At 43.1% G+C, this 27,732-nt stretch overlaps 1 protein-coding gene and 1 long non-coding RNA gene across 8 annotated transcripts in view; both read right to left on the bottom strand.

The window, feature by feature from the left end:
• plekhg4b (pleckstrin homology domain containing, family G (with RhoGef domain) member 4B) overlaps positions 1 to 27,732 on the bottom strand; it is a 332,728-nt gene that overhangs the window by 1,590 nt on the left and 303,406 nt on the right. For 4 of the 7 annotated variants that reach the window (XM_078539457.1, XM_078539462.1, XM_078539463.1 and 1 more), the window contains 9 exons: positions 26,516 to 26,765; positions 24,218 to 24,307; positions 21,379 to 21,603; positions 11,625 to 11,795; positions 10,818 to 10,995; positions 9,212 to 9,328; positions 6,917 to 7,186; positions 5,177 to 5,385; positions 3,094 to 3,162 (listed from right to left, as the gene is read on the bottom strand). In XM_078539457.1, coding sequence (XP_078395583.1) covers positions 3,121 to 3,162; positions 5,177 to 5,385; positions 6,917 to 7,186; positions 9,212 to 9,328; positions 10,818 to 10,995; positions 11,625 to 11,795; positions 21,379 to 21,603; positions 24,218 to 24,307; positions 26,516 to 26,765 — 1,552 coding nt within the window. In that variant the 3' untranslated portion in view covers positions 3,094 to 3,120. The remainder of the gene's footprint in view (positions 1 to 3,093; positions 3,163 to 5,176; positions 5,386 to 6,916; positions 7,187 to 9,211; positions 9,329 to 10,817; positions 10,996 to 11,624; positions 11,796 to 21,378; positions 21,604 to 24,217; positions 24,308 to 26,515; positions 26,766 to 27,732) is intronic. The other 3 variants (XM_078539459.1, XM_078539460.1, XM_078539461.1) reach the window with 3 other exon arrangements.
• Positions 17,828 to 21,372, bottom strand: LOC144679120 (uncharacterized). The gene is made up of 2 exons (XR_013576251.1): positions 20,374 to 21,372; positions 17,828 to 20,337 (listed from the first exon to the last, which is right to left on the bottom strand). It is a non-coding gene; the product is annotated as an uncharacterized LOC144679120 (long non-coding RNA).

The raw sequence follows: 27,732 nt of genomic DNA, 5'->3' as shown, positions 1-27,732 counted from the left end.
ATCCAGAATTTTTTTATTTCTTTTTTCAGGCTTCTTAATTTAGCTCCCATTTGCGATAAAGGGGGAAAATTTAAATCTTGGTGAGGGGTGAGTGGAGTAGGGTTGCTGGGGGACTCCTGGGTTAAAATGGAGTAGCTAACGTGCCCACTGGCCTCCTGGTCCCATCCCGCTGATTGCAACATTATCCCATCTGATGCTGGTAGGTCCTTTAGTTACACAGATCCAGATGACACTGTTGGGTCTGACAGCCATTTGAACATGGGGAAACATCTGGGACTGAAGTTGCCGGGAAGAGAGAGACGGAAAAGAAGACCCTCACATTAAGTTTATTTTTTTCCTTTAAGAGGCCCCCATGGGAAGTGTGAGCCCCGTCCGCCCAGACTCTTTTCCTCTTCTCCTTCTTCATTCTCCTAATAAACTATTACTCTACTGGGAATTACTTTTTAAATATAAAATTATTGCTCGATAATAGAATTTACAGCACAGAAATAGGCCATTCAACCCAACTGGCCTATACCAATGTTTATGCTCCACATGAGCTTTTGCCATTCTACTTTAACTAACCTCATCAGCATATTCTTCCTTTCCTTTCTCCTTCATGCATTTATCTAGTGATTAGCATCTATGTCAATCACCTCAACCATTCCTTCTGGTTGTGAGTTCCACATTCTAGCCACATTCTCAATAAAGAAGTTTCTCCTGAATTTCTTAATGGGTTTATTAGTGAGTATTTATATTTATGGCTCTGAGTTTTGCACTCCCCCACAAGGGAAACATCTTCTCTACATCTATCTTGTTGAACCCCTTCATAACTTTAAACATCTCTATCAAGTCATCCCTCAGACTTCTCTTTTCTAGAGAAAAGAAACCCAGCCTGTTAACCCCCTCAGTTCCAGTAAACCTTTGTGCACCTTCTCCAGTCCGGCAACGTACTTCTTATAATATAGAGATCATTGTCCACACTATAATACCATGTGTGGTCTAACCAAGGTTCTATATAATTTAACCTAAGTTCTCTGTCCTTCAATTCCATTCCTCCAGAACTGAATCCCAATGTTTTATTTGTTGCTGTTGGTGGTTGGGTGCAGGTGCTGGGGAAGGGAGTTTAACGTAAAAACAAAAAAGAGAAACAATAAATCTGGTTATCAAAAACAAACAAGTCAGTCGGAATCTGATGGCTTACATGCACACCCTTCATCAGATTCTCTTAAAGAATAGTTTCTTAAAGAAACAAATTTCCTAGTGAGAGGTTGTAGAGAAAGATAATTCTGACATATTTTAAACTCTACTTATTTCTCACCTAGAAATGAAAATTTGACCAGAAATTGGGAGTTGGGAACAAAAAAGCATTAGATAAAGGGTGAGAAGAAAACCTTAGAAAGTCAGGACTGATGGTCAAGAGGCAACAGACAGCAGAGAAGAGCTGGTGACCAGCAAGAGGGAAAAGGTCTGAGTTGATGGCTTTAATGGAAACTTAGGTGAAAGGAACTAATTTATAAAACATTTTCAGTGTAGTTGAGGTGTGCTGTACATTGAAATGAAGCATATGTGAAAAGAGTCGACTGTATAAGCTCAGAGTTTCAAACAATGTTTCTTTAATTCATTGTCAGATGTGGGCATCATTGCACTTATTGCCTGTCCCTAGTTCCATGAGAAGGTGGTAGTGGCCTTCTTGCAGTGGTTTGATACATCAGGGCCTTGCTAGGACACTTAAGAGGACTTTTATGGGTCAACAATATTGATATGGGACTGAAGTGACAAGTAGGCCAGGTCGGGTAAGACTTCCTTCCCTTAAGGACATTAGTGAACCAATTGGGTTTTTAGGACAATCTGGCATCTTCATTATCGCTTTTATTGAAATCAGTTATTTCTTCTTCATTAGAATCAAATTGAATTCAAATTCTCAATCTGGTTATGTGGGGATATAACTCACATTCTCAGGACTACTAGTCCAGTGACATAACCACTGCACTATCATATCCCAATATCCCAAATTGTTATAGGACTTCAAAATTAAAAAATTCTGCCCTGTAATTAAAGACTTTTGAGTGGGCCTGATAACTGGTCAAATACACGATTGATCAAATCAAACAAACTGGCATTATTCTCGTGCTGCTGTTAACTAGCAAAGGAGACCTGATAACAGTTATTGAATCAGAGGACCACACAACACAGATAGAAGCCAGTTCTTTGAAACAGTTATACAATTTGTCACACTCCTCAGCTCTTTCTGCAGTCCTGTTTATTTTGTTCTCTCTCTTTCAGGTATATATCAATTTCTTTTGAAAGTTACTATTGCGTCTGCTTCCAACAACCTTTCTCCCAGTGCATTCCAGATCATAACAGCTCACTGCATTAATAAAAATCTCTTCATTTCACCATGCAGTTTTTTTTTTGACCAATTATTTTAATTGTGGGTTTTCTGATTACTGAGTCTCCTACCTGTAGAAACTGTTTCTCTTTATTTAGTGTATCAAAACCCATCATAATTTTGAACACCTCTATTAAATCTCCTCTTAGCCTTATCTGCTCCAAGGAAAACAATTCCAGCTTCCCTCATCTCTCCAGACTCAAACTCCCCATTCAATGTGTTTTTCTGGTAAATTTCCTCCCCAAGGCTTTGATGTTTTTCCTAAAGTGTGGGGCTCAGAATTGAAATCAATAATTTATCAAGGTTTTGCCTGATTTCTTTGTTTATTTTACTTGCCAACACAATCTTAAATATTCTTGACAAATGTCAGGTGCTCTTATTTTTAAATCTAAATAGCTAAGTGTTCCTTTATACATTGATATCAACAAAATCAAAAATATGATGCTGCCAGGTCCTTGAGATAGCTACCGAAAAGAAGATAATTCCAGGTTATACCAGGGAAACCATTCACCTATACAAACAGAATACTGTTAAAAGTTAATCGCTACCAGCCACAATAAAGCACCATGATTAATCGCACCATTCAAAACATGCTAATCGCCTCCGTTATTCTCCCTGTTAGGGTTATTGTTTAGTTAATCACCACTTATCCCTGCTTTAAGTCATTAGTCTGATTAATCCTTCAAGAGGTTTTAATTTATAAAAAAAAGCTAGTTACTTACTGAACTATCTCTGCAAATAGTTGCAAGTCAAACCAGTGTTGAGAGGCTTATTGTTACATGGGGTTTACTCTGCCAAGACAGTGAAGGAAATGAACCAAATTAAAATTACTACCTGGTAGATGCTCAGAACAGTTGCTTATCCCACTAATGGGCAAAAGCTGGAGAATGTATAGCAACATCCAATAATGTTTGAACTCTGAAATTTAAACACATTTCACCCTGTTCATAGGTAGGCAGCAGGTGAGAGAAAGGGCAAGTAACCATGATCTGGGAAAGAAGGATTAAAAAGGACAGAATCCCTTTCCATTGTTTGCATGACCAAGCACCTCACACTCTGTGTCTAATAGCTCATCCGAAATCAAAAAACGTAAAAGTAAAGGTATATGAAAAGATGGAAGAAGAGGAGGGGAAAGAAGAGAGGAAGGAAGAACATTCAGGAATGGGAAAAGTGCAAGAGAAGGAAAACAAGGAATAGGAATAGGTGGAAAATAAGGAGGAGGAGGAAAGCAAGAGAAGAAATCCAGGAAGAGGGGAAAACAAGGAAAAGGAGGGAGAAGTGGAAGAAGGTTAAAAAGGAGAAAGAGATGGAGAATGAGACAAAGGGGGAGAAAATAAGGAGGAAAATGAAGAAGAGGTGGAAGAGGAAATAGTATTTTACGGCAGGATTTTCCAGATTCCAGATGGCGGAGTTCCCCCTCCCATCACCCGAAGTGTTGGCAGGGAATGCATCCTCTCCAATCACAATAGCCCTGCAGCCATTTAATGCTCTGAGGACCATTAATTGTTCAGAGACAGGACTTCCGACCCTCACTTGGTGGACGGTATTGAAAATTGCATTGTGCATTTTGTCCACTTAAGGATACCATATACACATGTACCACTAGAGGGAGTCTGAAAGAAACTAAAGGATCCCATTCTTTTAACAGCACATGCATTTCTGATTCTGAATGCTTCTTTCTCAGCATCTTATTACTTCTTCTCAAGAACTTCACACTTAGCAGTGTCAGTGGCCGCAGAGACCAGGATTGGTCCCTAGATTCTAAGTCCCAGAGTTCAAGAGCAGGTAAGTGTGAGGGATCTCATGGCATGGAGGAGATGTGAGGCCTGGCGATGGGGTGGGTGGAGGGAGGGGCTTGGGGGCCCTGGTGGAAAGGCCAGTGGGGGAAAGGGAGCACCATTGGTGGAGGGTGGGTGCCCAATGTGGAATGGGGGCCCTTGATGGAGGCGCATCCTCCCTTCCTGCCTGAGGCCCAAGCAGGGTGGCCTGACAGGCTTGCCTCCGCCCCTGAACTCTTCCCATCAGCCTCAAAACTGGCCACTGCAGGGTCTCATTTGGGGCAAAAATGGGTGACTTGCCAAAGGCCTCACCCGCCCCATGTAAAATTGTGGACAGGTTGGGGGTGGGTGAGAGTCCGGCAGGAAGGTCACCTGGGGAATTTTATGGGCCTCCCTCCCCCACTGCAAACCCGCCAACAGGGAACTGTAAAATTCTGCCCCTCATGTTTTTGAAACAGTAAATATTTCCAAAATAATAACATTGCTTTTCATTTAGTTCAAGGTTGTCCCATTTTGCCAAGTCCAATAAACACACAGGAACGAGGATCTTTGGTTGCTTTCTGAAATTTGTTTTGCAATTAAAGACTATAATTTGTCCATATCATGAGACAGAAACACTTTCAGAAAGGGGACAGTTGTCTTACAAAAGCCCAAATAGAAAAACTGCATTGTTCTGTCCAAAAGCACACTGGTAGCCGCCCTTATATAGTGCAGCTTGAGTTTGTGAGGAAGTGATGTTTCCTATGTTTCCGTTAAACTTTACACAGAATCTCTTTCCAATGTCTGTGTAGCCATTACTTCTAGCATTGCCAACTATTCATGATTCATCCAAGTTCTGCTGGTTGTAGAAATTTTGCTAAAAAATCCATGTGCTTCATCCATTCACTGGAGAAGGTAGAAAACTATGTTTAAATGATGAGGATTAAAAGGTTGCTTAAATCACAAGACTAGGGAGTGAGCTGTCAGTGTCTGGAATGATGTAATCATTGTGCATATGCCCTACGCAACGCAAAACGCAGGTACTTACTGCTGTGATGTACTGGTTCTTCACTGGTTTAGCCCTCTGCATCCTTGGGGAAAGATTTAGGGGTGTATAATGACAAGGAGTCTTAGGGTCGGGATTCGAAGTGTCATCAGGAAATGTCTCTGTGGAAACCTGGGACACACAGTTGAGAGTTGAACCACTCATGCTATCTGCTGAAGTACATTGTGAAGAGGTCTCCGAACTCTCTGTGACTAAGACAAAACAAAATTGGAACCTCATTAGCTTTGAGTTTTAGTCTCTTTCCATGTGTGCAAAATGCTTGCTTTTAATCAAGTACCATCTTTGTAAATTAAAAAAACTCAATCAGCTCAGGGTATGGCCAGAGCATGAGGTGGGAACATGACTTGAATGCAGTTTTTTTTTGGCAGTTGTTGAAAGTTCAATGAAATCCATTTCTGGCTTTGTGTTCCTCAGTTTCTTCAAGCTTTGTATCATCAATTCAAAAGGCAATTGTTATACCACAGGACATTAAGATATCGGATTTTTCAATGGAATTTAAGGCAAACTTTCTGCTTCACAACAGTGACTGCACTCCAAAAGTATTTCCCGAGTTCGGGATACCTTGAGGTCATGAAAGGTCTCATACAAATGCAACTCTTCTCTTCCTTTCTCTTTTTTTACATTTACAAGACATCTGCTGCAATTCATTCAGAATTCAAAGTGTTTAATAATTATGACAAAGCTAAGTAAGATTTATGGGAGAGACCTTGTTTTGAATACAGGAGACAATGATAACCCCAAAAAGTGGGCTGGTTTGAGTCAAGCGGAAGGTTAAAGTGTTATAAAAACTGAATCTTGACCCCTAACCTGTCCACTTGCAATTTTAATTGGGATGGGGGGGTGGAGTGGGCATGCGGGGGACGGAGGGCAAGCAACCAATCTGCTCCCAGGACGCAGGTTGACAATTTAAACATTATAATGAGACTGGCAGCCTTAGCTTGATCCCTGATTTCAAATTTTACTCTGACCAACCCGATTTCCTGGGTGGCTAAAGGAAAGTGAGATCAAAGGGGTAAGTGCCTTTCCACTCCCCTGCTGGACCTAGCATGTCTCCACCCCAGCCCTTCCTCCGTGATCAGAGACTAACCTCTCAACCCTTCTGATCTCCCCCCTGACCTTTCCCATAAGGCCTTCAACCTCCTACCCACCCACCACCCCCACCGACTCTGGTCACCAACCCCACCACTACCCCTGATCACTCAGGCTTCCAAACTTCCACTTTCCCAGGCCACAGCTCTCTCACCCTGCTGCCTGATCCCTTAGGCCTCCAATCTCCCACCACATCCCCCAACAACCCCTTCCAATCTTGAAGGTGCCTGCATCCCCCAGGCCTGGCTCCCACCTTCACCCGAGCTTCCACCCCCATCTCCAACTGCCACCACACACCAAATCAGTCCGCAATGTGGAAAACCCACATTATTCAAGCCATTTTGATAATCTGGCATTCAGAAACCTACATTTAACACATCCAATTTGTTCCTCAGCTCATTGCAGACTTTCACAGGAGGGAGTCTTGCTATTTCTTGGAGAACTGGTGAAATATCAAACAACACAATACAATTCCATGGAAACAATGTCAGCACAATGCCTTCACTGTATGGATCAAGCATTAACCTGTCAGAATAAATTAGACCAATTTCCTAATAGCGATATATATCAGAATAAACGTAGAGAGGATTTGATAGATAACTAACCATAGGACCGATACTTTGAAAGACTTACTCATGGACGGTTGGCTTCCAGTCTCTTGCTCCAGTTCATCTTCTTCAATGCAAGTCCCAATGTCATAGGACCATTGGTTGAAAGGTGTCCAATGTGGATTGGCATGCGTTGGACTCGAGTACATGTGAAGGTTGAGAGTCCCCAGTAGGGAAGAAGATGACTGACTGCTCGAAGAGGAGGTGCTGCTGTTGGAGATGGTGGAATGGGGCCTCTTAAAGGATGTGGAGTGCTCGAATGAAGACACAGCGATGGATGCTCGTGTTCTAGATTCTAAAGAGAGGTGAATTGAGAAACTTAGAAAAGGGAATGATGCAGGTAACTTTTAGGACAGAGAAGATTATTGAGTTGGGTAACTTCATTTCAGCGGAGTGCAGTCATAGAAGCATTAAAATTCACACCACAGAAATTCAGCAACAAGTGGACACAAACATGTTCCACCTGGTTATGTTAGATGACGAGCAACCGAATGCAGAGGGGCTGGTGGAAACTGTTCAAACAAAGACGTTGAAATGTTCACTCATTTTTGGGCCCAGGAGAGTTTCTCTTGGACCAACAAAGAATACTCAATCCTACTGCCGACAAATTCAATGCCCTTACAGAGTGGCATTCACCCTGCACACATACCCCCAGCTCCCTTCACTAGCCCTGAGGCTGAGAGGCGATTACATAGGGGTTTTTTAAATGATGGAGAGATTTGTGGGGTGAACAAGAAAAGACCCTTTCCTCTGGTTGGGAAACCTCTATCAAGGGATCATTCATTTAAAGCTGATCATTGAGGAGAGAAGTTAGAAGGCATCCTTTACATGGAGAATTGTTGGGATTCTGGAATACTTTGTCAAAGGGAATGCTTGAGGCAGAGATCATTGCACATTTTAAAGGAAAAATAGACAAATATTTGAAGCAATAGAAGATACTGGGCTACGAGGAGATTGGGATAGTGGGATTAGTCTTGATTTGCTCCAGCAAAGCGTCAGCACAGACATAATGGACTGAATGGCCTCCTTCTGTTTTGAAAACTTCTGGCTAATGAAAAAACTACTTTTGCTCCTCAGCAACTTGATGATTGATACATATATATTATTCTGGTCAACATAGCATCACAGTGACCACGAGTTCACCAGATTAATCCCTGGGATGGTGGAATTATCTTATAAGGAGACACTGAGGAAACTGGGCCTGCATTCTCTAGAGTTTCAAAGAACGAGAGGCAAACTCAATGAAACTTACAAAATTCTTACAGGGTATGACAGGGTGGATGTAGATAAGATGTTTCCCCTGGTTGGTGAGTCCAAACCAGGGGACATCATCACGGGATGAGGTAGGCCATTTAACACTGAGACGAGGAGGAATTTCTTCACTCAGAGAGTGGTGAATTTTTTGGAATTCTCTACCCCAGAGGGCTGTGGAAGCTCCAATCATTGAGCACGTTCAAGACAGAAATCGATAGGTTTCTGGAGGCCAGTGACATTAAAGGATGTGGAGATAGTGCAGGAAGTAGATGATCAGCCATGATCTAATTGGATCTAATGGTGGAGCAGGCTCAACTGGCTGATTGGTCTACTCCTGCTCTTATGTTCCTATGCTCCTATAAGCTGATGTTTTCATTATACACTGACCTACTCTCTTCACTTGCACCTCATCTGCTGATAGCGGGCAGCAAAACTGCTCTCGGGCCACTGCAACTCTGCCATTGGCCATGAAGAAGGGGGGCAGTGCAGCGTGAGATTATTTACCTTCCATGCGAGGGAGCACTCAACAATTTCCCATGGCAACACAACCAAAATTATAAACTCAAGATTGGAGTCTTATTAGTATCACCAGCAATGGCTGCCCATCTATGTTTGTGCTCATTGAGCTGGGAGATGCCACGTGGAGAATGACAGGAGAAAGAACAAACATTTTACAATCAGACAATTGGCATCACTAGGGTCGGATCAACACTCGTGGCCTACAGAACCTGTGCTCCCAGACCCCAGCCAAATAAGGGGCTCCCATTAAAACTCATTATAAAATAGAAAAAACGGCACACAGTCCTGGATCCAAATATCCAGGCATTTAAAAAATACCCCATCAGAAGGGGACAGGCAAAGTTTACGTATAAGTGGATCATAAAAGGATATTGTTTAGGGAAGTAAGGAGAGGCCCTGGATATTCTTAGCATCCATGACTCCAAGGACTCTTCATCACATCCTCCCAGGTTATTGTATTTTGAACACATTCATGTTGCGGATGCCACAAGTTGGTAATTATTAAGGAAATGCTTAAGCATCATCCTGTTTATGTTATCTGACTTACCCGTACCCTTCATGATGTAGTCAATCGCCCGGTCACTAATGGCAGCTTCACTGGGCTTGATGTCCATAAACGGCTTATTACCTATTCCCATGGATACCATCTCCTGCATTCTCAGCTCTGCAACAAAGGATTTACTATCAATCCCCTGGGTAAGAGATTATTAACCCGTTTATTATTGTGGTAAGTATGTGCTGCCATAACCTCAACCCTTCCTTAAAAAGTGAAAGATTGATCTCCTATGTATTTCTGCGGCACTAATCGCCCTGGAATTTGAACACTTACTCACGGTGAGCAAACATTAGGGTGCGGGGGAGTTGGGGGGGGCGGGAAGTGCGCCTTTAAGTGATATTTCTTTTTGGCCCTACTTTTATTCCAAACCCACTAAAGAACAGGACAATTCCACAAGTTTTGGCATCTCTCGAGTACCTCATCCAAATTGGCATTCTCCATGCATGAGGCTGGGTTGGATAGTGAGCAGGCTGTTCAGCTGTGGTGGCATCACAGCCAAATCCACGATGAGCTTCAGCAGACACAAATATATGCACTTTCCAGTAGGGTGGGTTGGGGGAGGATGGTGGTGGTCACCGGATCAGTAGTTAAGAATCCTGGTTAAACTCTATCCCATCTAGCCCAGGGACTCAGGAGTCAATTATATCACCCCCCATATGCTGAACTCAACTGACTCAGCACAGATCAGAGATTGCAGCTGGAAATCTCCTGGACTGTGTAGCTCAGTATTACAACATGAGCCCAATTTGCCAAATGAGCAATCAGCAGGAGCTGAGAAGGTATTTTGGACGGTTTATGATCAGCGTGGCTGATGGTACTGCTTCTTTGGCTCTGTCCATGCTAATATGCAAGTTGGGGTTCGATACATCAATAGGATCGCAGCAGTGTTTTAACACAGGCAGAGCCTGGTGAGGGGGTGCAGCCATGCACTGCATGCTTTTGGCGATTGAGGCAGGCATCCACTTCCTGTCCACGACCGGTCCAGAATGGAAAGAAATTGGACCAGCGACAGGATAACGATGCCTGGCAATCAAAATAACCACAGGCTGCTGTGGGCCACCAGGGAACTAACCGACTCCTACCGTTTCTCACCAGAAACCCACTGGGAGTAAGGGACAAAGGAACTGCCAGGCATGAAAAGGCAAATGTGCATCTTGTCTGCCTTCTGTCAACTTGATAGTCATGTGACACAAGAATAATGGCGATGCTAACTAGTCAGAGTAATCAAGCTCTAGATATTAGCCTTCAGCAGACTCAGCATGAGGTGAAACCTCAGTAGTGGAAAGCTTTGGAAACCATAATTTCAAGTCCCCGGTTCCTCCCAAGCAGGCTACACTTACCACATGTAATGTCTCAAATTACTCATATATTGTATTCCAAAATGTTCTGATAGGAATCTATGTCATTTACATTTGAATGCCTCAATACTAACTGCTTCCACTGTCTCCCTAGGGAGCCTATCTCATATATTTACTTGATGAACATTATGATATCCATCACAACACTTCACAGGAAACCATCATGTAACACTGTTAAAAATGTTATCCCTTTTCAATTTACACCATGATAAACAAGGGCTTGAGATTTAATAGCATACCTCGGTTTCTCAGGGCTTGTCGCCACAGGATTTTTCCTATGACATTGGTCCAGGTTGATTTGACCTCAGAAGAACTGGCCTGAAAGATATAAGTGTCCTGAGATTTCCTTCTCCTGAACCAGATCTCAAAACGTAGTCCACTGTCCCCAACGTTCTCAGTCATTCCAATCTCTGCAGTCTGAAATCAATGAGGAGGAAAACGCTAATGTCTCCATGAGTTAAAGTACAGTTATGAAATTTTTAATTTGTATTCAGGAAAAACTTAAGAACATAGACTCCGATTAAAATCTATACTACTTTACATTACGTCACCCTGCACTCACTGATCTACATTGGCTCCAAGTCCAATAACAATATTACTCAATATTAAAGTTCCCGCCCTTGTATTCAATTCCCTCCATGGCCTCCCTCCATCCCATCTCTGTAATCTCGCTGAGCCCTACAACCCTCCAAGATCACCTCCCCAATTCTGACCCCTTGTACATTGCTGATTTTCATCTTTCCTTCATTGGTGTTGGTGGGGAGGGGGTTGTGGGATGAGGTACTAAGCTGTACCGCTCTCTCCTTTAATCTCTCTGGCCTTTCTCTCCATCTTTAAAACACTCCTTAAAATTTCCCCCCTTAAACCAACTCTTGGTCACCTGTCCTAACATCCCCTTAAGTGACTCGGTGTCAAATTTTGATTGATAACCCTCCTGTGAAGTGCTTTGGGGCGTTTTGCGACATTAAGAGCACTATATAAACACAAATTGATTCTGTGGTTGTGTAAGGCCATAGCACTTCAAAAATAAAGCAGGTTTCCTTTACCTTGAATGATTGCTTGTAAATATAGATGTCATATCCTCCTTCTATCTTCTTTGTTTTGCTGAAGAGAATAAGGTCCTCAAACAGGAAGATGTGCCTCAGATACTTCTTGCGCCCACAACACACAATAAATTCTTCCTGACACATAAGTTGTCCTTGCTCTTTGAGGTTCACCTAGAGAGGAAGCGGCCCAGGATTAACTTAACATTATAACTGTCTTTCAAATGGGAGGTTAAACCAAGACCCATCTCCCCTCTCGGGTGGGCGTAAACAATTCCATGGTACAAGTAAAATAGGGGAATTCTCCTGACGGCATGGTCATTATTTATCCCTCAACTGACATCACCAAAACAGATTATGCAATAATTATCTCAAGGTTTGCAGATCCTTCCTGTGTATAAATTGGCTACTGAATTTCCTACATTACACACTTCAAAAATGCTTCAATAGCTGCAAAGCTTTGGGACAGCCTGAGGTCATTCCTTTTTTATTTAACATAACAAGTCATTGTGCTTCAAAAGGTAACTGATGGTATGAAGCGCTTTGAAATGTATCAACATGAAAGATGCCGTAAATATTTAATACTTTATTATAGCAGGATACCTCCGGCATCATTGAATGCGCTCACTAGAGGAGGGCAAAAAATTAGTGAGGGATTTAAATAAATTGAATTAAATTGAAAGGCTTGAGCATATTACAAAAAGTTAATTAAGAAGGTTTGTGTTAAGTAAAATTTACATAGAGTGAACCTGAAACAGGTTATTCAGCCCACCAGGTTTATGCTCCGCACATTCACCTTCATCTAACCCTATCAGCATCATGTTCTATTCCTTTCTCCCCCATGTCTTTATCTAGCTTGCCCTTAAATACTTCTATGTTATTCACCTCAACTACTCCCTGTGGTGACAAGTTCCACATCCTAACCACTCTTTGGGCAGCTAACCACGATCTGGTTATCTCTAACGCTGTCTAGTCGTGTGCGCGAGTTCGACATCGCTTTTGAAAGGATGAAGCAGGACCCAGGTATTAAGATTATAGATTTGGGTAAGGCTAACTCCAACTGGATAAAAAAGGCGCTACCTGTAGTAAATCTGTTAATGCATAAAGTGGCAGATGATCAGTGGGAGGTGTTCAAAAAATAATTTGACATGATACAGAACAAGTTTATACCTCTAAGAGGAAAACTCTACCTGTCAGAAAAGACAGCATGGACGACAAAAGAGGTAAAGGACAATATAATACCAAAAGAAAAAGCATACAAAAATACAAAAGAAAGCACATTCTAGTAAACGGAAAAGATACAAAGAACAGCAAAAGGTGACAAAAAGGTAAAAGCTACGAAAAGGGAGCATGAAAAGAAATTTGCAAAGAGTTTCATAAGCTACACAAAACAAATTTACAATTATATTAGGAAAAAGAGGGTGGTCAGGAGTAACACAGGCCCCATGAAACAAAAACTGTAAGTGCAGGAAATACACAGCGGGTCTGGCAGCATCTATCGAGAGTGAAACGGATCTAACATTTTGAGTTGAATACGACTCTCCTTCAGAACTGCAGGCCCTAAGAGGAAGAGGAAGTAAGCAAAATAACGGCAATGAATAAAATAATGCTACTAAAGGGTGAGAGATCCCCAGGATCAGTTATTTTGCATTCCAGGGTTATAAAAGATTTAGGTGAGAACATTGCAGGTCCTCTAATTTTCAAATTTCTCTCAATTCAACAACCAACCCTTTAGCTTGGAAAGTTTCATGTGTGATTCTGCTATTTAAGAAAGGTGACAGAGGGAAACCAGGGAATTATAGGCCAACATCTGTTATCAGGAAATTAGTAGTTTATTCCTGTAGAGCATGCTAGGCCAGGATTCTAGCAAGGAAGAGCTGCAGGTGTATCAGGAAATCTATTGAAAAACTAATTTATTTACACTATTTACGGTATAAACGTAGTGAGTTACAAGGAAGGCACATCACCCCTCTGGGCTGCCTGTCTGCCCCCTACAGTACATCTCACACAGCTGTCTGACATCAGTGCCACATCATCATGTGCCCCATAGATTAGCATATCCATATTGTTAACCCTTTATGCTATACCTCCGCCCAAATACATTATCTTCCTTTTAACAATATGAAACTATCTCTTTAACTATTTAGATTACCTTTGTTTTTAAACTATTTACATTACTGCCTCCTTCTCCACCACTGCCAACTCTGCTACCACCATCCCCCACCCAAGAGTCCCCCAGCTAAAGACTGAGTCTATGGGGAGCCTTCACCACTCTTCCAAGCATGTCCTGGTGATTGCCCCACTGGGTCGGAGGACTGGGAGTAGATCCTGGGGTGGGTCAACACCCCTTGGAGCATCTGGAGTGTTGTGGGAGTCTAGCATCCAGATCTTGTGGCAGTCAAAACCCTGTGGTCTAGTGGGAGTGAGCGCAACGAGGGCCTGTGTTTCTTCGAATAGTACCACGCAGCGTTTGGACCAAATACGAGTGTGGATGCTCTGTGCTAAATGAGAATGAGGCCTTTGGCTTTTTGGTCCTAAATCTAGATTCGTTGGCCCAGCATCAAAGGTGGCAAAGCTTTCACTCTGTGTCTTGTATTGTACCATCGGTGTTGTTTTTCCCGGAGGTTCGACTCTTTCACTCTCACTGTGTTTTGGTCAGCGGGAATGATATGCGACTGAAGGTTTGTAGGCAATAGGGGAACCTACGCTTTTAAATGATGGCCCACAAGGAGTTCAGCCACAGAGAAGCTATTGGCCAGGGGAGTAGGCCAATACTGCATGAGAGCTGCACACCAATCCAAATTTTTAGACATCAGCTCATTACTGGTCCGGACTGCTTGCTCAATTTTCCTGTTGGCTGCAGGTGAAGAGGGGAGCTCATGACATGGGAAATCACATTATCAATAGTGAACTGGCGAAAATGGTCATTGGCAAATTGAGGCCCGTTATCTGAAATAATTTCATCCGGGTGCCCATGGGTGTAAAAGATGTTGCGTAATGCCTCGATGAAAAACTCTGCTGTGGTTGCATGAAGCCTGATTATCTCTAACCATTGAGAATAATAGTTAATAACCACAAGGCTTGTCTTGCTGTGGAAATCAAGGAGGTCGAATCATAACTTCAGCCACAGGCAGTGAGGAAAGACAGATGGTGCCAAGGGTTCCATTGGTGTCGGAGTGTGAATGCAGCACGTGCGGTATAACAGAACAAAATCCTGTGTGATACCCAGCCACCACACTGATTGTAGGGCACTCACTCTGCATTTAGCGATGCTGAGTTGACCTCTGTGGAAGCTGTGAAGAATATCTTGTCGCATGGCATGTGGAATGATGGTTGTAAACTAGGAAGTCATCCACAATGGTCAAATGGGCTCATTTATCATAGTGGTTTTTTTTAATTCATTCATGAGATGTGGGCATTTATTGCTTATCCCTACTTGCCCTTATTCAGAGGGCATTTTAAGAGTCAACCACATTGCTGTAGGTCGAGTCCACATGTAGGCCAGACCAGGTAAGGACAGCAGATTTCCTTCCCTAAAGGGCATTAGTGAACCAGATAGGTTTTAACAACAATCAGCAATGGGTTTCATGGTCAAAATCAGGCTTTTAATTCCAGACTTCTATTGAATTCAAATTTCACCATCTGCCGTGGTGGGATTCGAACCCGGGTCCCCAAAGCATTACCTTGGGTCTCTGGAATACCAGTCCAGTGACCACTATGCCATCGCCTCCCCTTTGTGGAGAAGACAATTGGTTGGGTTGTTTTTGGACCACCTGCACTTTAAAGCATTCAGTATCCTTTTTTTGGGTGCATCAAACACCCTGGAGCTACGTGGCAAATATGGACAGGAGGCTCATCATGGTGGAAGAAAATGCTTCTACTTCTGACACCAATGTAGAATCAGGGCTGACAGCGTGGTGTACCGGGGCTCTGGAGAGAGTGCCCAGCTGTGGTTTCTGACTTGCCTGGGACATGGATGGCTGTATGTTTGCACCGCATCAACCGAAGGCGAAATCGTTGAATCTCCGTGGAATTGAGGGGTGTTATGTGGGGCTTATGGTCTATTTCCACCTGGAAGGGTAGCCCCTTCAACTAATCAGAAAAGTGCCTGACTGCCCATGTAAGCGTCAGTGCCTCTTTCTCAATAGTGGCCTAATGCCTTCGTTCAGTTTTTGTGAGAGCTCTGGAAACAAAATAGACATGTTTTCTATGACCGTTCTTTTGCAGTTCAATGAGAACACTGCTGAGCCCCTGTAGTGGAAGCGTCAGCAGTGACGACCGTAAGCAATGTGGGGTCGTAGTGTACCAAGACCTCCAAGGAGACTAGGCGATCTTTAACGTACTGAAAGACCTTGATTTGTTCCGTGCCCCAGAACCATTGGTAGGCCTTCCACAGGAGATCTCTCATGGGTTCCATGAGTGTGGCTAAGTTGGGGATAAACTTTCCCACCTGGTTTACCATTCGCAGGAAGTGTTGAGTATCAGTGATGCACATTGGTTGGGGAAACTCAGTAATGGCCTTTGTTTTCTGAGGACCGACAATAATACCATGCCTTTGAATGGTGTGTCCTAGGAATTTTATGTTGGTCCTGGCGAACTCACACTTGTTGTTCAGTGTGAGGCCTGCTTCCTGGAGTGCCTTGAGGGCCCCCCTCACTCTATGGTCATGCTCCGCTCTTATGGAGCCATGTATGAGGATGTCCTCCATATGGCAGATAACCCCTTGTTTGCCCTCGAGGCTTGTTGAAATGGTACTTTGGAATATCTCAGGGGCAGGCAAAATGCCAAAAGGGAGGTGGTTAAAGCAGAAATGACCAAAAGGCATGATAAATGTCATCAGGAGCCTAGACTCCTTGTCGAGGGGTATTTGTCAAAACTTGCTGTCCGTATCGAACTAAAAAGAACGATGTTGGCAAGCTCGGCCAAACTGTCATCTGTCAATGCCATCGGGTGGACTTCCCGCTGCACGGCTTTATTAAGCTCCATAAAATTCACACATGTGAATGTATTTGGCCCTTAGGCTTGGGAACGGTAACTAGACCAGAACACCAGTGGGCTGGCTGTGTGACTGGGGAAATAACACCCCTGCATAACATACAGTCAAGTTCCTCCTTAGCCTTCAGCAATAGGGGGGGGTGCAGCACCTTCCTAGGGGTGAACAGACAAACTGACATAGCGCCTTGGAGCAGAGAAATATGATACTCGGTCGTCAGCTTCCTCAGCCCTTGAAAAAGTTGTGGAAGTTCCTGGCAGAAGGCGACCCCCCTGGTGTCGACTGGAAGAATCTCATCAACTTTTTGCATGATGCATAACTGTACACACACATTCCTGCTAAGTAGGTAAATCATATGCTCGCAGATGACATGAAGGGTTTCCACGATCTGTCGGCTCCGATGGCACAGTGTGGCGGTAATTTGGTCCTTAACGTGTGGGTTTGTTTGACCCAGCCCTGGAGTTTCACAGTGGAAGCCTAAAGAGGAATTGTGCGGTGCCGTGCAAGGTGATCAACCCGTGCAGAGACCCCTGTGCCTGTGTCAAGTTTGGAGCATGTTGGGAACCCTCAGGCCTCCAAATTAACGGACAAGAAGTCCTGGGAATACTGGCGAGCTTCGCCTAGGGAGTGTGAGACAGGTGCTAATTTCTGGTGGTGATTCATTTGCCCGTTTGTTGGAGGGTCTAACTGAGCAGAAACGTTGGAAATGTCCCGTCGTGCCACACCTGAAACACTCACGTGTCCCCTATCGGGCAATCCTGCGATCCATGCTGTTGTCTCACATCACAGCGCAGGCATTTCAAAATGGCTTCCCGCCTTTTGTACCCTTTTGGCGGGCTTTTGGCATGGGCAGAATTACTGTGTTTGGCCCCGCAAAAGAAAGGAAAGGACCGACCTGGGCTGGTTGTGGAAGTTTTGCACAGCCCATCTTCCAGCAACAATCTCCGTGTGAGCCTTCAAGGCTTGATAACAATCGCAGTGGGGCAGTGACTGTTCTTACGCAGTCACCATTGCTACTCGTCTGTAATGAATCTATCACCGGGATGTTTGACAAGGCATCTTGTCAAAGCAGGATTGTAGTCATCTTGGACCATTGGTATTCGTCATGTGGCACCAAAAATAGACTAAATTGGTGCCCCCACCGCTGCTACCATGTTGTAGAATGTGCTAGGCCAGGATTCTAACAAGTAAGAGTCTCAGGCGTATCAGGGTATCTACTTAAAAACTGGTTTATTTACACTATTTACAGTATGTACATAGTGAGTTACAAAGAAGGCACATCGCACATCGGGGCTGCCCATCTGCTCCCTACAGTACCTCGCACACAACTGCCTGATCTCAGCGCCACTTCATTATGTGCCCCAGAGATTAGTATATCCATTCTGTTAACCCTTTGTACTACATTTATAATTAAGGATGGGGTGACTGAACACCTTGAAAAAGTTTAACTGATCAGAGAAAGTAAGCATGGATTTGTAAAGAGTAGGATACCTGATGAATCTGATTGATTGTGGACAGGGGAATGTCTATGGATGTTATTTATGTGGACTTCCAGTAGACATTCAGAAAAATACCCTGTTGGCTAGAGTGAAAAATCATGGAGTAGAAGACAAATTATGACCTCATTAGCAAAGCGGCTAAGCAATAGGAAAACACAGTAAGGATAATAGGCAGGTGCTCTAATTCGCAGGACTTGGTGGTGTCTCAGATGGTTCTTGACTATTCACTGCATATATTAATGATTTAGATGATGAGATAGAAAGCCACATATACAAATTTGCTGGTTACACAAAAATGTTGATGAATGGTGGCATAAAATTAGAAAGATATATTAATACAGTAAGGAGAGACCAAAACTGTGACCAATGGGTTTCAGTACAAGCAAGTGTGAGGTTCATCCACTTTGGAACCAAGAGGCATAAATCAAAGTACTTCTTAAATGGTAAAAGAACTGGAAAGTGGAGCTCCAAAGAGAATTATGGGTCTATGTACATGGATTGTTAAAAAAGATTAACGAAGTTCCAGCCATTATATCTCAGGGACTAGAATACAAGGGGTAAGAAGTCATGCTTCAACTATACAAAGCCTTGGTTAGACCACATGCCTGCAGTACTGTGAGCAATTCTAGACACCACAATTTAGCTACAATGGCCAGAATTTTGACCTTGGTGGGCGGGCGGGTGGGCCCCACCGGCTCGGCGGCGGGCGGGCAGCCGAACTCCGCCGCCGAAACGTGGCCGGCCGCCATTTTACGTGGGCGGGCCAATTAAGGCCCACCCAGCAGCCTGCCCGACAGGAAGCGCTATGCGCTTCCTGTGCAGGGCGGGGAGGGATTCCCCATCTGTCAAAGTGCGCTCTTTCGGGCAAGCGCACTGCTCCCTGAGGCTAAGTGCTGTCTCAGGGAGAGCGCTGAATGTTTAAAAAAACTTTTAAAATAGAGAAAGAAAAACATTATTAACATGACCCCTCATGTGACACTGTCACACGAGATGGGACGTGTTAATAAATATGAGTGGAACTTTAATAAACTTTTTAAAAACGGAGATGAAACCTCATCCCGCCAGTGGATGAGGTTTTATCTTTTATCAGAAGCCCGCTGGGGCTCCTGGCCTGCCCTGGACAGGCAGGTCTTTCAATGAGCTCAATGATTCTGTCAATGGCCTCAATTGGCCATTAACAGGTCGGTGGGCTGACAGATGATTTCACTGCCCGCCCGCCTTCCTAAAAATTTAAATGGCCTGGGATGACGTCGGGGGGTTCCTCCTGACGTCATCCCGTGTCATTTTCCCGTCGGCGAGCGGGCCCCGCCCCCAAATCGCCGACGGGAAATTTCTGGCCAATATGTTAGCTTCGGAGGGCGTGCCGTGCAGGTTTACAAGAATGTTACCTGGGCTCCAAGTAATTAAATTATGAGGGAGGATTACACAAGCTGGGGCTATGTTTCCTGGAAGTTGGAAAGTTAAGGGGCAATTTGATCAAAGTTTTCAAGATATTAAGGGGGAACAGTTGGGATAGATAGAGAGAAATCATTTCTGTTGGTTGGAGAGTCAAGGACAAGGAGGCATAGCCTAAAAATTAGCTTTTTTGGAGCAAAATTAGGGGAGACTTCTAGCCTAAAAGGTGGTAGAAGTTTTGGACTCTCCTTTGCAAACAGCAATTGATGCTGGATCAATTAATAATATTAAATCTGAGATCAATAGATTTTCATTAACCAAAGATATTAAGGGATATGAGGTCAAGGCAGGTATTTGGAGTTAGGTCACAGATCAGTCAGGATCCAATAAAATGGCAGAATAGGCTTGAGGACCTATGTGAATTACTCCTGTTCCTATGTTCCTATAACACTGATCCCAGCATTGATCCTTGTGGAATGTTGCTTTCTACCCTCCTACTATCTGAATAACCACCTTTCACCCGTTCCCCACATTCAATTTTTTAGCCAATTTGCTATCTGTTCAGCTATTTGTTTCCCGATTCCACATGCTCTTTGGTATGAGCCGACCATATGTGCATCGTTATGGACAGACAGAGAGATGTGGGATTTTATCACCTCTTGCATGACTGCAACAAGATACATTTTTTGAGAAAGAGTGTTTTAACCCCTTGGGTGCTTTGACTTTAAAGAATAGACGCAGAACAGGCTTTCTCATCAGTTTAAATCAAAAGAATGATTATTTCTCACAACACTCGAAATGTAATTGCAACAGCGTTCACTCACACATACTAGATATACACACACACACACACATGCACACACACACGCGTACACACACACACACACACACACAAGAACAGATGATTTCTGAAGAAATTCAGCTTTGAATATTTTGGTATTCACAGGGAATGATCTTAAATTAACGCAATCAGCCATCTCATTGTAACACTGCCCTCAAAATGCAATTCAGTATAGGAACTGTATTGCAGGTACTGTGCAAAGGGGGTGGAGGAGAATTCTTCCTATTTTCTTGCAGATCAGAATGGCTCTATACTGCAAACCAGGAATTGAAGTTAATTTATTTGAAAGCCACGGTTTGTCCCAGAGAAACAATATAATCAGGATATTAGAATTGCCTTGACCTGCAAGGTTTTGCTTAGCCCTGTATAAAATGGCTAATGTAAGTCCCTGTTCTTTTCAGCTGCAAACATCCAGGGCATGTGTCAGGCTGGTAATTGGATTTTACCTGGCAGATGAATAGAGTCCAGGCCAGCAATCAGTGTAAATCTCAGGACACGGCACTTAGTAGCTTATACTCAGATTTTAGAGCCACATTCACGTTGCTATGATCTGTAGCAACAGGAATAAAAAGAGTGAGGATGAACCTTCAATTTTCTGGAGTATTTCACAACTTCAGACGTCATGGTGTGTTTTGGAGTCTGGTCTCTGTTGTAAGGTATGGAACCATGGCAGCCAATTTGCACAAAGCAAGGTCCTACACACACTCAGTGATGAGCTGCATGAGCAGATAGTCTGTTTTGGTAAGGTTGGTGATGGATAAATGGAACAGAATGAAAGGAGGAATATATGTGTGGAGGCAACCTGGCTGCCCTCACCTGCCTGATGTCAACCTATAGAATGACATAGACAAAAGCCCAAGAACAAAATACTCAACTGCCCTCTCTACCAGCAATGATGCAGATCATGGAAAGATATAGAAGAAGAGGGGATGCCTTCCTGCAAAAGTATCACCCAGATTCTTAAAGTGGCCTTGAAAAGCCAAGCTCTTATTTCCAACTATTTTGTTTACAACCATAGAGTTCCCTTACATCACATCCTCGAATGGCATCCATTGCTAGCAAGTCGTTTCCATGACGAAGCTGAAACTTAACCATTTCTTCAGCCGCTTGAAGATCAGACAGCTCCTGCTCCTGTGTTTTGCTACACTGTTTGATCATGTCCTTCAGCAGCAATGCATACTTGCTCATCCGCTGGATGGGTTTCAGCAGGTAGGAGGCCAGGTCCATCTTATCACCAAGTGCCATCTGCTTAATCTGCAGAAACATTATATGGAGCAGGTCAGTAGGAAAACCGATACAGCCAGTAAGGACACAAGAACAGAGGCAGGCCACCCAACCTCTCGAGCCTTTTCTGCCATTCAATTAGATCAACTCTGATCTGTACCTCAACTGCACTGGTTCATATTATAGAATTACATTGAATTTATAGCATAGATTCAGGCCTAAGGTCCAACTGATCTATGCTGGTGTTTATGTTCCACACAACCTGCCTCTCAAAACTCTTCATCTAACTCTGTCTGCATATCCTTCTATTGCTTTCTCCGTCATGTGCTTGTCATGAAGCTATTAATGTAAATAATATTTTGTAAAATATTTTTCTTTTAAAATAGAGGTTTTGTCTGCGGGTGTATCTTAATTGGATTAAAGCCAGCTAATCTGGATGCTTTAAGTACTAGTTTTGATATGTAAGAGAGATAGCGTGTATTTGCATTTTTTTTGAATAGAGCATACAAGAAGTGGGGTGAAAACTTGATGCCTTTCTAGCAGCTACCAAGCAATATGTTGATATTACTAATAAAATTAGTACAATGAATGGGGGTTTCATTGTTAAAAGGTGAAGTTTGAAGAGACTGGTGAGACAATGAGAATTTGAATTCAATCAGTGGTGGTAGGTATAACTTCAGTAGTTTCCGGGTGTGCAGGCAGAGACAATGTAAGATCAAAAGGCAGCTGCAAGCCTTCAGCTGGCTCCACAGTGAAAGCAACCTCATTTTGAATTTGTAAGGTGAAAATGCTTTGCCTGGTGTTTGGTTAAGTCTATGGGTTGCTGTTGCCTTAATGGAGATTAGTTTGGGAATTTGTTAAAAGTTATGATAGTAGTAATTTGTAGCCATATGTATATATTTTATCCTGTGTAAATTAAGAAAATGTTTCACTTAGATTAATGTAAAACCTTGAGGAAATAATGGTCTGATTCCTGAGTTTAGAGTCGTATCTCAAACATAACACTTAAAATTATTGGTTATGACAGTTGTTTAAAGTTTCCCTCTGGGAAAAAATAACTCTGCTTTACCAACTGCATCTGGTCATAACAGTGCTTATCTAGCTTCTCCTTAAATAAATCTATACTATTTGCCTCAACTACCCCATATGGTAGTAAAGTTTCACATTCTAATCATTTCCTAGGTGAAGAAACTTCTCTTGAATTTCTTATTGGATTTATTACTGATTATCTTATATTGATGACCCTTAGTTTTGGATTCCCCGCAGTCTACATATTCCTCAATATTCTTCTCCAAGAAAAATCTATCGATCTCGGTCTTGAAAATTTTAATTGACACCAGCATCCACAGCCATGGACCTCTCTTCCTGCACACTGGGTGGTCCTCGGGGCCACCCGATATTGCAACCATCCCTGAGGCGAGGGTTCTGGCAGGATATTAAGGACACCCGTCCTTCAAAACAGATCAGCCATCTTGCCGAAAGGTATGACCTCCCCCACTCAGGTTTTTAAAACTACAAATAAGACCATACATAAAGAAGAACTTGCATTCATATAACACATTTCACAGCCTCAGGACATGCAACACGCTTTACAGCCAGTGAAGTATTTTGTAGCATATTCCCTGATTTAGCAAATAAAGCAGCCAGTTTGCACACAGGAATGTCCCACAAGCTGAGAGTCAGATACTGACCAGGAGACTGGGGAAACTCTCCTGCTCTTCTATGTATGTTAGCCATTGCCCAGTTGACAGCACATTTGCCTCTGAATCATGATGTTCTGGGTTCAAGTCCGACTCTGGGATTTGAGCACAAAAATCAAAAGACTCCACGACTGTACTGAGGGAGCATTGCACTATTGGAGGCATTGTCTTTTAAGCAAGTGGTAGCCCCACATGCCAGCTAGGGTGGATATACAAGATCCCATGGCACTATTTTGAGGAAGAGCAGGGGGTATCCTGGTCAATATTTATCCCTCAATCAACATCCAAGAAACAGGCTATCTGATCATCATCACGGTGCTGTTTGCTGAGCACAAATTAGCTGCTGCATCTCCTACCTTACAACAGTAACTAAAAGTACTTCATTAGCACTGAAGGGCTTTGAGGAGTCCACTGGTCATGGAAGCGCTATATGAATGCAAATCTTTCAACCTTTCTCCAAAATATTCCATGGGATCTTTTTTGTTCCCCTGAAGGGTCAGGAAGGTCTCAGCTTAAAGAATTATCCAAAAGAAGCAACTCCAACAGTTCAGCATCCTCCTTTATACTGCATTGGAGTGTCAGTCAGGAATATGTGCTTGTCATTGTAACTCTTTCGAGTTATCAACAGTCACAGATTGTAACTCTTTCGAGTACATTCACAGTTCTTGGTTTCCGGGAGTGGGACATGAACCCACAACCTTCTGATTCAAAGGCGAGGGTGCTATGAACTGAGCCACAGCTGACTTGAATCCACAACCTTCTAATTCAAAGCTGAAAGTGCCACCACTGAGCAAAGGCTGACACCTTATTCTCAATACTTAAGATTGGTCCCACATTCCATTGCAAAGTTACAATGCTTCAGGACATGCAAGCGTCTTTTATCAATGTTTGCCATACTGATTAAAATTGAATTTGGTTCTGTTCAAAACCTGCATGCCACCTACTTTAAAGAAAGTGTTTCCATGACTAGCGAGCAGAGCATCAGACTGAGGTTTGTTCTTGCTGTACAGTGCATACATCCCAAATTGCTCTTCCTGGATGAAAAAGTAAACAAATTAACATTGTAAACACTAGCATAAACTGAAAGTGCTGCATGGCTCCAATTGTATTAAGCAAACACATTGTTAAACCACATTCCCAGACTCGAAACCTGCTCATTAAACTCATCCGGAATGGAATTTTCTAGTCTCAATAAAGTTTCTAAACGATTAAATGCAGCCTTCAGGTACCACAAACTCCCTGTCGTTCCTTATTAAGTGAGGAAGAGAGGTCTTTGATTTTGACAACAACTCTTTAATTTTCTCAATTTTAACTGAGTTAATGATCACACAGACATATTCATTTTACACCCGCATGTTTATGATTTTTAACCCTTGTGGAGTCGCTGAAATCACTGATCAGAATTCAAATACGCAGCGGTACTTTTGTGATTTTTAACAATCCAAAAAGTGCATTTTGTATTTAACCTTTTAACTGCAGGAGGGCACTAGGAATGATCAGAAGGTTTCCTGGCAACTGGGAGTTGCAGAGACAGCAAACTAATCTAAATTGAAAGAGTTTGCACCTGAGCTGCCACATGCCTCAGCTGTAACATCAGGAAGACATGATAGAATGGAGACAACACACTTTTCTGCTTCCTGTGGATGGCTAGGGTGGACTGGGAGGAGTGGAGGGGGAGCAGTAAGCTAGCCTAGCGCTGTTCTCCCTCATGTCCCAGCAGAAGTTTGAATATAGACCCCCACACCATAGGTTCAACTCTCCGATAGCTGAGCTGAATGCATTCTGAATACTCAGAGAACACAGTACACTTGTTCAATCAATCACCCAAAGTGTGACAGCACTATAAACACATGGAGGATGCAGCAGCTTTGGCATGCACGAGGTAGTGCGTGCCACATTTACATCTTGCTGCTTTTAATTCGCATTACTGGGTTGGTGGTTGGATCATGTGAACTCCCTAAGCAGCTACCCTATTGCTGACTCTGCTGTTGGGAAGCCTGAAAACACGATGCAGGCAACAGGCTGAGTTATGTGGTATTGAGTGTTGCTGAATGAAACAGTGTGAAGTGTGCTCAAAGGATAGAGGGCTGGTAAAGCGTTGCGTCTCATTGCACCTGTTGAGCTGGGACTGGCTCAAAGATCCAATTTCATGAGGCTTCATCCAACAATGCAAAGGTCTGAAATGTGACCAATGCCATTTGGCTTGGATAACCATCATTCCTTGTGAGCACTTTAAACAGGCATTAAGATTAAGAACATGTTCATGATAATCCAAAGGTCCAAATCTCACTATGCAAACCTTTGCATTATCTTTTTGCAGCCTTTTAACTGGAGCTGCATGATAACTACAAGTCCACGTCTCACTAGCTTTACAGTTGTAGGTGATTACGTTGATGCTTCAAAGCCCCACAGGTTGCAATCTTCACACTATCTCGTTCAGTTTCTGAAAATCACATCGAAACAACCACATATACTCTCCCTGGTTCCAAAAATCAATGAATTTCATGTGCATTGGCCTTTCCTGACCATGATGGTGCCTCATGCCAAGTTTCACTGGTAGCATTGGTGCTCTGTGGGTCTCCTGAAATTCAAAGCTAAAATTGCATTGTGGCACCAACAGTTTAGTCAGGCTGCAAATTTCACATTTTATCTAGGTCCCACCTGCCTTTGGAGGGTGGCATCCCCCAGGCTGCTGGAACCCTGGCAGTTAAAAAGGTGAGGCAGGGTGTCGAGCAGGGGGAACGCTTTGCGAGCACAACGGCTTCTGCCCAGCCACCATTTTAATCCCTTCATCTGCATTGTTCCCAACAGATGGGCTGAGTTGAATTTGACCTTTGTTTTTCGATTCCTGTAGAATAGGTGGAGACTCCACGGCCGGAATTTTCCAGCCCTTCACGCCGACGGGATCTTCCAGTCCTGCTGATGTGAATGAATGGAGATTTCAATGGCTCCCCGCCTCGCTGTGGCGGGGGGGAGTGGGGACCTGGAAGATTCCAGCCCATGAGTGTGCTTTTATTGTGTTGGACCTTGTGATGTCCAAAGCAGTACAAGAGATTGAAGACAGGGCCAATCCCGGGGCTTTGGGACATATCTTAAAGGAAATTAAGTTCCTATATGTCCTCAAGACATTTGATGTTGTAATCACTAACTCTTACCAATTGTTTCTCTTTGTGTGTTTATTACTTCCATTTAACTGTAGGCAAACACATTCATTGCATGCTAAGAATGGCAAGGGGACTTACATGTTTGAGGAAGCAGTGACTGACTTGGAGTGGACTGTTGGTGCAGTGTTCGAGTTCCTTCAGAAAGTACTGACAGTGAAAATCATAGAGCTTTTCCAGATTCCCAAATATGATAGTGCGCTTTCCACACAGATCCTGAGGCAGTTCCAGTCTCTCCATTTCTGGAAAGTAGTGGTCTATGATATATCCGAGGGATTTGACATACTCCCTTTCTGTGCTGATCATTTCATCCATTATATGCTGAAGCTTACTGCAGGGAAATAAAGGACACCCAGGATGAATATTTCTTAGTAAAATAGAAGCACAAATGACCTTGGGCTCACCTAGGCACTTTCTCCTGTGAGTTGGTAGATCTATCCTGTTTAACCGTTGAAAGTAGAGTGGAGTCACAGACCCCAAGAAGTGACTCCCCAATTAGGCTGTGTCCCATTATCATTCACAGTTTCAGTTCTTTGTCAATTTCATGGAATTACATAGAATGTATAGCACAGAAACAAGTCATTGAGCCAAACTGGTCAATGCCAGTGTTTATGCATCACAAAAGCCTCTTCCCACCCATCTTCATCTAACCCTCTTAACATAACCACCTATTCCTTTCTCTCTTATCTGTTTATTTTTTCTCTTTGCAAGTAGCAAAGATGCATTTAAAGATTATTCCTGGTAGTAGCAAATTCCACATTCACTAGCTAATATGGAACTTGAACGTTACAAAAAAGAGACATGCTGCTGAATCTTTTCATCTTGCCCTCATCAGGACAAGTGCAAGAAAGCCAAATTTCAAATCATCACAACAATTTATACTGCAAGGAGAAAAGGGTACTGATTTGTTGACATGTCGACTCTGATTGGTTGAGGCATTGCCATGGAGAAAGCAGTGGGGAACTATAGGCTCCCCAAGCTCCCAGATAATTCAAAGAAGGTGCGAGGTTTGAACGTATTCCTTTTGTGTGCAGAGAATAGTCCCTGCTTATGAATGTACTTTTTTTCTAGAAGTGTAAATGAGCCATATTATGAGCTCGACATTATCTTAAATTGGTTGCTAGTGTAGCTATTACCTCATTCAGGATTGTTTAGCAAGTACTGCCCAATTGTTTAATTACATCTCACGTTAGATATTTTGTTTCGGGTTTTGCAAGCGCAGGCTGGTTGAGTACGGTCTGTACTCAACAACCGAAGGAGCCTGCTGTCTGATTCGATCAGCCAAACATTGAGACATA

The sequence above is a fragment of the Cetorhinus maximus genome, chromosome 3 (assembly GCF_964194155.1).
Source record: "Cetorhinus maximus chromosome 3, sCetMax3.hap1.1, whole genome shotgun sequence".
NCBI classification, from domain to species: domain Eukaryota; kingdom Metazoa; phylum Chordata; class Chondrichthyes; order Lamniformes; family Cetorhinidae; genus Cetorhinus; species Cetorhinus maximus.
The sequence above is the reverse complement of the archived record's forward strand: the minus strand, read 5'-3'. Positions and strand labels throughout refer to the sequence as shown.